This window comes from Prunus mume, linkage group LG1 (genome assembly GCF_029339155.1).
Source record: "Prunus mume cultivar Tortuosa linkage group LG1, ASM2933915v1, whole genome shotgun sequence".
Taxonomy (NCBI): Eukaryota; Viridiplantae; Streptophyta; class Magnoliopsida; order Rosales; family Rosaceae; genus Prunus; species Prunus mume.
The window spans coordinates 10,274,061-10,286,980 of NC_142698.1; the positions used below are offsets into that span (position 1 = coordinate 10,274,061).

Consider the following 12,920-nt stretch of genomic DNA (forward strand, 5'->3'; position numbering starts at 1 on the left):
ACAAATCATGAGAGACAAAAAATCTGAAATCAGGGAGACAATCTCGAATTCACTAGCAAGATATAGAAGGGTATTGAGAGATTAGGTGACTTTCAAATCAAACCTTTCGAAAGGTAGGAGGCTAGGGTTTTGATCTTCACAATTATTAGGAGATTAGGACAATTATAAGGCTTGGAACTTCAGAGGAGTGCGAGGGCCAAGGGCCTAAAGTGGTGACGATAGCCATGGGCCTGAAGTGGCTTGTGTGACTGATTTCGACGAGTCTTTCTAGATCGCGACTATGAAATTGGAGAGCTAACCAGACCAAGCCGCTAAGGTTGATGAGAGAGTTGAACGCCTGAGATGGAGATCATTGTTAAAGAGCGTGGAGATCAAGATCTTCACCATCCAACCAGCTTTGATTCTCAGATACGAACCTCCCTCTCCATTTTGTGGATCTGTGAAGATCTCAATCTCTCAACCCCTTCATTGATATCAATTTTCTGATGAATTTGTAGAGAGTTTCATGAGGGTGTTTCAGAGAGCCGAGGAGGGTTTCAAGGAGGGAGATATAAGGTTTTCAGAGGCGGGAAAATCTGAAAATTTGTCGAGCTCGAATTCACTTAAACGGCCTTTTTTTAGCATGTTTTAAAAGACGACGCTTGTTAGTGACAAGAGTCGTCTTTTAAAAATCAAGTGGCCTTGTTTTTGTTCAGCGTGTTTTAAAAGACGACGCTTGTTAGTGACAAGCGTCGTCTTTTAAAAGTCAATCTAACTTAGTAGTGTATAAGATGATATATCATGACGGTTTTAAAAACACCATCGTCTTTTGAAACATAACGACGGTTTTAAGATGCACCATCATCTATTTTGTGTCGTGGTTTAATTATTTTGTAGTAGTGATTGTTGGATCTGATCTTATTTCTAAAGGAGATTATTTATATATATATACACACCTATGTTATGACATCAATTTTTAAAGACTTGTCATTTATAAGCATATATAACTCTCTCAATCTTGGTGAAAATTGATCCAACAATTATATATTTGAGCATCTTTAAGAGAATCTCCAAAGGAGATGTCAAATATTAAACATTAAAATTGGAAAAACGAGCACCATGGAAATACATATCACTCAGCCAAAGAAAGATGATAGAGAGTTAACCGAAATAGGGGACCAGGAGATTGGATCTAGCCGTAAGAAGAATGCTTGGCTAATAAATAACTCACTTCTTGGTCTTCTTCCCCCTCAGTCACTACGAATGCCCTCGATCAGTGCAATGAGATGTGTCTAATTATCTATTTGAATTTGATGGTGTAAGTTTTAATTTGACATATAATAAAGTTTTATATTATATCTCAAATTAAAATATTATTTTATTACATTAGGATTGATTTATTTATTACTTTCAAGTCACATCAATTAAAAATAATAATTAAATAATTAAATAACATCACAAAGTCAAACATAAAAAAATTACAGCAGAATGGAGACATTATTCCACGTTGAATTTAAGGAGATGCTTCATCATGATTATTTATGGTGTTTGCCACATCAATGACAAAACGATACTTAACGTCACCCTTGTCAAGTCGGTCAAGGGCAGTGTTCACATAATCTATTGGAACAACTTCCACATCTGCTGTGATATTGTGTTTTGCTGCAAAATCTATCATCTCTTGTGTCTCTTTTAGTCCCCCCATTGCACTACCTGCAATAAGTTTCTCCCTGTTTTTTTACCCCAAAAAAAAATCCCAATATCAATTACATCAATTTGAAATCACTATTTTGTGAAGAAAAAAAACCCCAATAACAAGAAAGCAGGAAAAAAAAATAAAAAATAAAAAAGGAGAAGGGAAATTACGTACCCATAATTATAGGGAAGACTGGTAGCTCAGGAGGCTCAATTGGAGCACCCACCAAAATTAGTTTTCCACTAGTCTTGAGCAAGCCAATCAAAGGCAAGAGAGGGTGAGGGGCTGAAACGGTGTCAATGATACCATCCATAGTTCCCATGGCAGCCTAAAAATATTATATGAAAATTAGTATTATACTGAACACATTGGCTTTTTTTCTTTGCGCTTGAGGGCAATGTAAACAATTTTTTTAATAAATAAAAAAACTTATTAATTACCTCTAGTTGCTCCTGATCAGGACTGACCAAAAAAGAATCAGCACCAAGCCTTTCCACTGCTTCCTTCTGCTTGCTTGGAGAAGAACTTACCACCGTGACCTTCACACCAAACGCTTTGGCAAACTTCACGGCCATGTGACCTAGGCCGCCAAGCCCGACCACACCCAAGTGCATGGCGGGCTTCGAGAGGCCAAAATGTTTCAGGGGGCTGTACACGGTAATCCCGGCACACAACAATGGGGCAGTACCAGCTAATGCAAAACCATTTGGGATTAGGACTGCATAGCGCTCCTCCACAACCATGTTATCAGAATACCCACCAAAGGCTCTTGTCCCATCTTCATGCTGTCCTTGGAAGGTCCATAACATTTTGGGACAATAATTTTCTAAGTCTTGTTTGCAGTTATCGCATGAGCCACATGAACCAACTATGCACCCCACTCCGGCTATATCCCCAACTCTAAATTTTGTGACATTTTTCCCAATTCTTGTCACTTGCCCCACAATCTCATGCCTACAAAAATTATCAAAAAAAGAAAAGAAAAATTTATTCATTAAATTTTACAATATAGTGTAATCCAGCTTGATCACCTGAAAAGAAATTTTACCCGGGGACAGTTGGATAGAGGGTCGGCCATATTTTGTTCTTGACCAGATGAATGTCTCCATGGCAAATTCCACAGTAGAGTATCTTTACGGTGATATCATCATCGCTGTTAGCTCTGAACACAAAAGCATGCAACGATCGTCTTGTTAAGTCTAAAATTAAGCTAGTTTTAGCGCAAATACGATAAACCAAATTGCCCATCGTAGTATAAAAGATTTCGAGTCTCTCCATCCATTAGCAAGTGGTTTTAAGTACATTGATTATGAAAAAAGAAAAAGTTTGAGTTACCTCCTAGTGAAGTGAAAGGGGGAGAGAACTCCCGAGGAATCTCTTGCAGCCCATCCATAGGCATTGACAGGTGGTTTTGCTTCCGATGCTGCTTTAGTCATTGGCCCTATATGTTGAAAGATTGATCAAAGACGTGAAAGCTAGCTCCAATTTACCGAAGATTAAAAGTTGTTTTGAATTTGAGGTGAGTATAGATTTATAGCAATAATTTCGCGGGATTAGAATATAGAAGTATATGCAACAGATTTGTTGCTGTCAGCAGTGACGTTTTTTCTACCTACTTTTCAAAACCTTTACCTTCTTATGATGTGTATGAGAGATTCAAACCCCGAAAATGGACTTAGGTGTTGGATTTTTATATTTATTTTATTATAAGATTCAAACCTTTATTATTAGTTAAATAATAATATGAAAAGTAATAATTGTTGGATTTAAAAGGACAGTCATAATCTTTTATTAAAGATTTTCGGATTATTCGCAGCAATGGTCCTTCAATTATACCCGTAGTTACAGTTTGGTCACTCAATTCAATTATTAGTTGTAGAGGTCACTCAAGTAGGTGTTTTGTTGCACCATTAGACCTTCTGTCAAGTTTATGACTTTTTCCGTTAAAAATGAGGGCAAATTCGAAAATTCATCCACAACCCTCCCTTTCCTCCACAATCCTCCATTGCCACAACCCAATGAATGGAGGAAGGATTATGAAGTCTTGTATTCTACCAGCAAACCAGTCTCATGGTATTTGATGAATGGAGGAACTATAACCCAGTCAAGGAAAATTCAGAGCTGTCGATGTGCTATTAGGCTCTTGTTTTCTATGAATTCTGTCTACTTCTTCGTCCTTTTATACACACTTTGTTTGATTTTTCTTATCTCTTTTTTTTTCCTGAAAATTTGTCTTCTTTCCAAGAAATTTTATGGGGAGGACTGGTTTGTTTGATCTTGAAAGGCACTTCACCTTCTACGGCGCATACCACAACTGTGTTTGTGTGGACAATATTTTTCACCTCTCTGATTCTTTTGTACTTGAAAATGGTACTTAGGTGACAAGGGGTAAACTTAATCATACAAACAAGACACAACAACACAGCAAGCTTCACACACTTTAAACCTAGACCAAATACGCATATGACTAGTCAACTACTAGTCAAGAAACAATCGCAACCAATAGAATGCACAGGCATGCCACAATGTACCTGCAGTCCTAGAAGATTACTAGTGACAACCTAGGCACTGAAGGACCCGTCAATCTAGGCATCCCCTGTGCTAGCAACAACTATGGTGAAAGTGTGTGAAATCATCATTATCATGTAATCATCAAACAGATATCTGATGACTAGTCAACCACCAAGAACACAAACCCAGAAAAATTACAGATATGCAAAACAAATTTTGTCACCTGAAACCCACCATTGGGAAAACTGGGAGTCATCAACCGACTGTGCATTCCACTAAGTAGAAAAAGATTCTTACAAAGGAAACACAACCAAGCTCAAGAAGCACCTAGGTCTATTTAGGAATATGAGCAATACCTCCTTTGTGCAATCTTCTTCTCCAACTTAGCAAAGCTTGAAGCTCAGTCCTTCATGGCAATGGCAGCTCCTTCTCCAGCTCGTTCATTCCATGGCACTAGCTTGCAAGCTCCAACACAAACCGAAACCAATTTGGATTCAAGGAAAAGACCAATTTCTTCAAGAAACCATACTCTTGAAGAAATCAATCTTGAATCCGACCTAGATATAAATGATAGAATGATTCAAATAGCTAGATGCAGATTTGTGTTTCAAATGCAGTTTTTCAAAAAGAAATCAATTGGAAAAACTCATAGATGAAATCATGGTTCTCTCGTGGAAGGAGAAGCGAAAGAAGGCAAGCCAAACTTTCCAAAACTTCCACCCGAAAGGAGACCACGCCAAATGAGCAATCTCGTGGGCTATGCAGACCCACCAAATCGTTAGGTCAGAAACCCACTTGGCAGCAGAGAGAGAGAGAAGAATAGGACAAAACAGTTTGTTATCCAGCTGGAAACAAGGATGACTAGTCATCTGAGAAACGGATGACTAGTCATCATTTTATGAAGACTGTTTAATGTAATGATATGCAATGCTCAATACCTTTGTCAAATTGCTTGAGCCACCATAGAGCAGAGATTAGAGAAGAGCACCAATAAAAGTTTTCCCTAATCTAGACTTGAGCTTGATAAATTACATTACACATCCTATTACAAAGTTGTCAAGGGAAGCCAAAAGAAAATAGTAAAAACCATACATTAACAATCTCCCCCTTTTTGGCTTTCCTTGACAACACACTCTCTAAGAACACTCAACCCAAAACCGAGACTAAGGAGATGATGAAGTGAGGGTACCTGCAAGAACAACCAATCTTCCCAGCACAAAAACAAGCATATTATCACAGAAATTTTTAAAACACTATGCAATGTGGGGTTGAGAGTGTTCTCCCCCTTGTTGATAAGGAAAGTGCAAAAAGGCAGAGAGATAGAAACACCAGATAAAAAAGATTAACCACAAAGTGATAGGCAATTAGGAACAAGATTAACAGCAAATGTTCATAGATGGATGACTAGTCAACCAACAATAGTCTAAAAGCAGTATGAACATAGAGTTATGACTAGTCAAATATCAGTTGTTCAAAATAGGACAGAACAACTCCCCCTATCACAATGCATAGAGTACCCACAATGTGTTTACAAAAACAAACCCCCCTAGCAAAATGCACAGACTACTCACAATGGGATTACAAAACACCTCCCCTTTTCAAAATGCACAACCTATCTAGATGTAATCTTCCTATCTAGGACACAGCCGAGAGCGCACCAAGCTAAAAGATCAAAGAGCCACCAGAATCCACAGAGTCATCCGAGTCCTCATCAGTGGCGGAAGGCGGTGAGATCTGCAATGACAAAGAGCAGCAGTGTGAATCAAGTGGATGGAATGAGGTCAAAAGATGTTGATATACTCTCCTTGGCAGCTTGAGCTCGAGAGAGGCATTCTCGAGGAAGACGACACAGAAGTGAAAAGGTCCGAAACTCTCTGGCTAAGGGCAGCGGAGGCCTTGCCATAGAGCAATGGGGATGCCACGTCGGAATCAAGAAATGCCACCCCATTTTTCTCACAAAGGCGCTGAATCAGACAGGGAAACACAAGAGTCCCCTTGTGCTTGGTACCATGACCAATGGTTTTCCCAAGAATGGCATTATATAGGATATCACCAAGGGGAATTTTATCATGATTCACCATGGATATCATGAGTTGGCAGGCAGCAAGAGTGGGATTAGAATTGTTCCCAGTGGGGAGAACATTATGACGGATAAAATCCCACAAAAATTTATAAAAAGGGGACAGGTAAGACTTGATAGGCAGACCTTTAGAGGTCAAAGGCAAGGATTGATCAGTGTATGCCATGGATTTAAAAAGATCAATGAGTATTCAGGCGAAGCAAGAGCAAATTTTGCAAAATCAAAACCAGGGCATGATCGAAAACCTAAGACCCGATTGATAATAGATGGTTTGAGTAATGGGTACTGACCTAACCAAAATCGATACTTGGACTCCTTAGGGTCAGTAGGAAAGTTAGAGTAAAATTCTTGAACAACAGGGATGTTAAACTTACTAGACAGAGAATTTAGGGCTTGAAGGTGGTAGTGCTCCAAAATCTGATTTGCAGACTCCTGAGCCGCCATGGGAACAGACATCAAATTGATAAGTCCTCTCAGGAATGAATTTCCTCTTTGAGATAACCTTATCAAAGAAGGAGGCAGCCTCAGAGGACACAAAAGAAGAGGAACCTTCAACAGGAGGACAGAGGAAGAAGAGCAGGGTTCGAGAACCCTAGGAATTGACGGAATGAAATCCACCCTGTTAGGAGATTTTGATTTGGAGCGACGGTGGTAAGTGTGGAGAGGCTTGGAGGAAGACATGGTCAGCAAGAAGAAGGGACGAAGAGACCAGAACAAGGAGAGAGGGAGAGAAAAATCTGAAATGGAGACGAAGTCGAGACTAGCGAGAACAGAGAGAGAGATAGGAGGCAAACGAAACTGACGAAGAAGAGGAAAATAAAAAACCTAAAAAAGGAAAAAGGCGCAAACGACACGACCTAAAAAAGAACCTGGAACTAAAATTAAAAAAAACCGCCAAAGCGAAAAATGAAAAAAAAAGACGCATCGGTTAGGGAACAAATCAGATGACTAGTCAACCACAAGCAAGATGACTAGTCAACCCAGGCAAACTTTGCACAGGCAGAGCCGGATGACTAGACAATCACAAGTATGATGACTAGTCAACCACAATATGATGACCACTCAACTAATGCAATATGAGAAAGAACAGCAAGGCAAACCATCCAGATGACTAGGCAACCATAAGCATAGATGACTAGGCAACTATAAGCATAGATGACTAGGCAACTAAACCAGCATTATGACAAACACCAAATAATATCGACCCTGTGAAAGACATGATTTTGGTTCTCTTTTTTTTTTTTTTTTTTTTTTTTTTTTATTTTTAAAATTGATTATTATGAAATTATAAGCATGAACCAGCACATATATCAAGTGACCAAGGAGGCATTAGCACAATAATCTAAACCAAGTCTTCAACACATGAAGAAAAAGAGATGAAAAAGAGGAATAGTTTAAAAACATATGCAGTGTACATAGACAATCAACTCTGAGAGACACGCAATGAGATGCAATTCATGCTCAGAGACAAGGCATATTTAGGAAAGAAGGAGGTTTAGAGCCAAGGGACACAAGAGATGATATCTAATCTCTCTTGGAGAGACACGTACACACTGCATTCTTAAGACATGATCATAGTATGGGCTCACAGCAAAAAATCAGCACTCTCTATGGACAAAATATTTGATGATTGATTTTGTGGTACTTGCACATCCCGAACATAAGTGCTTTGAATGGCCCAATTTTACGGCTCTTTGCTCTAGATTCTTCAATCAAAACACCTTATACCTTCCTAGAGCCGTGACTACATTGGTCACACTTCCCCTTTTTTTTTTTTTTTTTTTTTTTTTGTTTTTATTTAAATTTGAAATAGATTGGCTAAGAGAGTGAGACCAGCTAAGAGAGAATAACAAGAACAGTCCAAAATGAAGCCGAGATACATGGCTCACCAAGAGGACAAGATAGCAAGATTTTGGTCTCAACTAACAGCTCAAAAACAAGAAAAAGGGATTATGCACAAGTCAAACAAAGCACAAAAACATTCAGCATGCATACCAGCAGAGATGAGTGATATGAACGTGACATACTAGACTAGGCAGCTGACAAGCAAGATGACTAGTCAACTGTTTGGAGCGTGCTGAAGACAAGGAGCAGACTAGCTAATCAATCAATGGAACAAAGGCCAATGGATTGCCTCAGTGTTCCATGTTTCTGAAAGTCCAAGGCCTTGGTGAGTATATCTGCTAGCTGTTTTTCCGAGGGAACAAATTCCAAAGATAAAATTTTGTCTTCCACAAGATCTCTAATAAAATGGTGCCGAATGTCGATATGCTTAGTCCTAGAGTGTTGAACAGGATTTTTTGAAATATCTATGGCACTCATGTTGTCACAATAGATTAGAAAACATGATTGAGCAAGACCATAGTCTTCCAACATTTGTCGCATCCAAAGGAGTTGAGTACAACAACTCCCAGCAGCAACATACTCGCTTCAGCAAATGGATAAGGAGACAGAATTCTGTTTTTTGCTATGCCAAGCAACAAGATTGTTGCCTACATAGAAAACCCCCCCGGAAGTGCTTTTCCTATCATCACTACAACCTGCCCAATCGGCATCACTATACCCAACAAGATTGACACAAGTGTCATAGGTATACCACAACCCAAACTCACTAGTCCCACTCACATATTTTATAATTCTCTTAACAGCAAACAAGTGAGACTCTTTTGGGTCACTTTGAAACCGAGCACATACACCAACACTAAAAGAAATGTCAGGTCTACTAGCAGTCAAGTAGAGAAGACTTCCTATCATGCTTCTATAGAGAGTTTGATCCACACTTTTGCCATGCAAGTCTCTATGAATCTTAGCACTAGTGCTCATCGGAGTTCTTGCAGATTTGGCACCTTCCAAACCAAATTTTGTCACAAGATTCTTTGCATATTTAGATTGGGATACAAAGATCCCATCATGGCTCTGTTTAATTTGGAGACCTAAGAAATAATTAAGCTCACCGACAAGACTCATTTCAAATTCACTAGTCATGACATGAATAAAATCTTGAACATGCAAATCAGAGGTAGAACCAACCACAATATCATCAACATACACTTGAGCAATTAAGACATCCTTTTTAAACCTTTTCACAAACAATGTTTTATCAACGGACCCTCGAACATACCCATTTCCTAGAAGATGAGAGGATAACCTCTCATACCATGCTCTAGGAGCTTGTTTCAAACCATAGAGAGCCTTTTTTAAACGAAACACATCATTTGGATGATGTGGATCTTCAAAACCCTTTGGCTGCTCAACATAGACCTCTTCATTTAGGACACCATTCAAAAAGACAGTTTTGACATCCATTTGATAAAGTTTAAATTTCAAATGACAAGCAATGGCAAGAAGCAATCTAACTGATTCTAAACGTGCAACAGAGGCAAAAGTTTCATCAAAGTCAATGCCTTCCATTTGAGTGTATCCTTGAGCAACCAATCTAGCCTTATTTCTCACCACATTACCTTGTTCATCGGTTTTATTCTTGAAAATCCACTTAGTGCCTATGACATTTGTGTGGACTGGTCTTGGAACAAGGTACCAAACATCATTTCTCACAAATTGATTTAATTCTTCCTGCATTGCAAGAAACCATTCACCATGGTGCAAGGCTTCTTTCACATTTCTAGGCTCTTCCTTGGAAACATAACACACATGGCTAATTTCTTGAGCAAGTTGTTTCCTAGTTCTCACTCCTTGATTAAGAGGGCCAATAATGACACTTAGATGGAGTGAGAGAACTATGATCAGTATGAGAGCTGTCAGCTGGGCAGAGGATGGAACTAGAAGTGGAAGGGGTGACAGTCAACCGACAGAATTTTCAAAAGTTGTGGTCAACCACAAGATCAGACACTTGAGATTCTTGCACAAGTGGAGGAGGAGGAAAAAGACCATCCTCATCTAATGCCATCTCTATAGAGGCAGCAAAATCATCAATAGTGACATTTATGGATTCAATGATGGTTCTGGACCTACAATTGTACACTCTATAGGCTCGGCTAGAAGTGGAATACCCTAGAAAGATTCCCTTATCACACTTAGAATCAAACTTAGCAAGATGCTCCTATCTCTCAAAATATAGCATGTGCTACCAAAGACCTTAAAATATGACACATTAGGCTTCTTTCCTTTCCAAATCTCATAGGGAGTTTGTTTGGTACCAGACCTCACAAATACCCTGCTTTGAGATGTAACAATGTATTGACAGCTTCAGCCCAAAAGTGTTTAGCAAGATTTTTGCTATTTAGCATCACCCTTGCCATCTCTACAAGCACTCTATTCTTTCTCTCCACAACACCATTTTGCTGGGTGTAATAGGTGCAGAGAACTCATGTTTAATTCCCATCTCTTCAAAATTTCAGCGAGAATTCTCGAATTCAGAGCCATGGTCTGTTCTAATTCTAACAAGAGGCAGATGATGGTCATCTTCTCTTTTTGCAAAAGATGACAAACAGACTTAAACCTTTGAAAAGTTTCAGATTTCTCACGTAGAAATGAGACCCAAGTAAACCTAGAGAAATCATCCACCATGACAAGAATATATTTCTTTCCACCAAGGGACACGGTTTGAATAGGACCAACAAGATCCATGTGAACAAGTTCTAGAATTACATTTGTTTGAATGTGTTTGACCTTTTTGTGTGACACTCTGACTTGTTTGCCTAATTGACATCCTTCACAAACATGCTCATCAGATTTTTCCAGCTTTGGTAAGCCACTTACTAGCTCTCTCTGGACAATTTATGTAAGTCTCTAAAATTAACATGTCCAAGCCTTTGATGCCACAAAATACTTGTTTCATTTACAACCTTGTTGCAAACAATTTCTTTTGCATCGTTGACACCATCAATGCGAAGCAATTGTCCTAGACCTTGCCACGCTCACAATCTCATTTCCACCTTTTCCAATGATTTTGCAGCCATGCTTGGAGAATCTGACTTCTACTATTCCATCATCACACAGCTGACTCACACTAATGAGATTGGATGTGAGACCCTCAACAAATCTAACATTCTTAAGCTCGGGCAGACTGGGATACAAACAGTACCTTTTCCAACAACTTGAGATCTATGACCTCCACCAAAAGTCACAGTGCCTCCATCAAAGGGGCTGAGAGATGAGAAAACATTTTTATCTCCAGACATATGTTTGGAACAACCACTATCAAAATACCAAGAGTTGATATTTGAAGCAGCAAAAGCATTTAGCACAACAAGAGATTTTGTATGACCTCTTGCAATCCAAGTAGACTTAGGCACAATAGGAGAACTCATTTTGAGGGAGACAAGTTTGGCTATCTTAGTGACCTCATTCAGCAAATGATCAACTTGATCTTGCAAAGATCTGGGATTCCTTTTAGATTTTTGAGACAATTTTCTGGTCTTATCTTTGCTATACATATGACAGGTGGTCGAATATGACCAGTCAACCCACACCTGTGACAAGTTGGAACAAACTTAGGTTTCTTGACAACCTGCTGAACATCAAGAGGAATCGTGACTGGATTTTCGGATTTGACAAACTTAGTGGTAGAACTAGACAAACTAGAACCAAAGTGATTAAATCCAAGACCACCTTTGTCCCCATGAAGTTTTCCCATATTCAACATTTTGTCAATTTTTGATGCACCAATGGTCATAGATATAATCTTCCTATTTGCTTCATTCAATTCACCTAGGAGCTGTTTGTTTGAGTTCTGGAAACCAATGTTACTTTCCTTGAGCACATTAACTTGGTTCTCGAGGTTACTCCTAATTGACACAAGAGCATCAATTTCTTTTTCTAGAGACTCAAATTTGTCACTCAACTCCTTTTTGGTTTCTTTTAAGATGAGAATTTCATGTTGAAGATCTTGTTTATTTGCCTCAAGTTTGAGGCTCTCTTCTTTCAAGGACAGGGTCTCTTTAAACAAACAATCATATTTTCTTCCTAATGACTCGATGACAGGTCATCGACTCGGAGAATCGATTCATCGGACATGGGCTGTACAGAGGCAACAAAGGCAACATGTTGGTCATCATCATCGAGGAAGATGAATCATCTTGAGAGCCTTCAATTTCACTCTCACCCAGCTCACTTTCATGGCCTTGTCCTTTCCTTTTGAGTATTTTTTCTGATTGTTTGCACAGTCAAGCATAGTGTCCTATGCCTCCACATGTGAAGCACTTGACAGATTTTCTAAAATCTTTCGTGAAAGGTTTGACATCCTTATTCCTCTCATTAAACCGATCAGTTGATGGTCTAAAATTTTTCTCACTACCAGAGCTGCCCTCTCTAGCAAACTTTCCCTTATCCTTAAGAATTCTCCTAAATTTTTTGACAAACAAGGCCATCTCATCCTCAAAACCGAGGATTTATCACCACCTTTCGGAGAGGAAACATGCACTCCTTGAAGTGCAACATTTTTTGATTTTTTGGAGTCATTTTCTTCCATATTCAATTCCATCTCATAGGTTTTCAATTTTCCTACAAGCTTGCCAAGCTTAATTTCATTTAAATTTTGGACCTCCATGATTGCGGTTTTCTTTGCTCTAAACCTAGATGGTAGAACACGAAGAATTTTCTGAACAACAAGAAGCTCTTCAATGGGTTGACCTAGACTCATGGCTTCATTTGTGATCATCTCAACTCTTCCATAGAACTCAGAAATAGACTCAG

General features: G+C 39.0%; 1 protein-coding gene across 1 annotated transcript; it reads right to left on the reverse strand.

Moving 5' to 3' along the window:
* Positions 1–1,492: 1,492 nt before the first annotated feature.
* On the reverse strand, positions 1,493–3,183 carry LOC103335956 (putative mannitol dehydrogenase). Its single transcript, XM_089047646.1, has 5 exons — positions 3,011–3,183; positions 2,724–2,837; positions 2,116–2,629; positions 1,850–2,003; positions 1,493–1,692 (listed from the first exon to the last, which is right to left on the reverse strand). Exons 1-5 carry the CDS (start codon positions 3,109–3,111, stop codon positions 1,493–1,495), a joined length of 1,083 nt encoding a protein of 360 aa, XP_088903772.1. The 5' UTR covers positions 3,112–3,183.
* Positions 3,184–12,920: the final 9,737 nt, after the last annotated feature.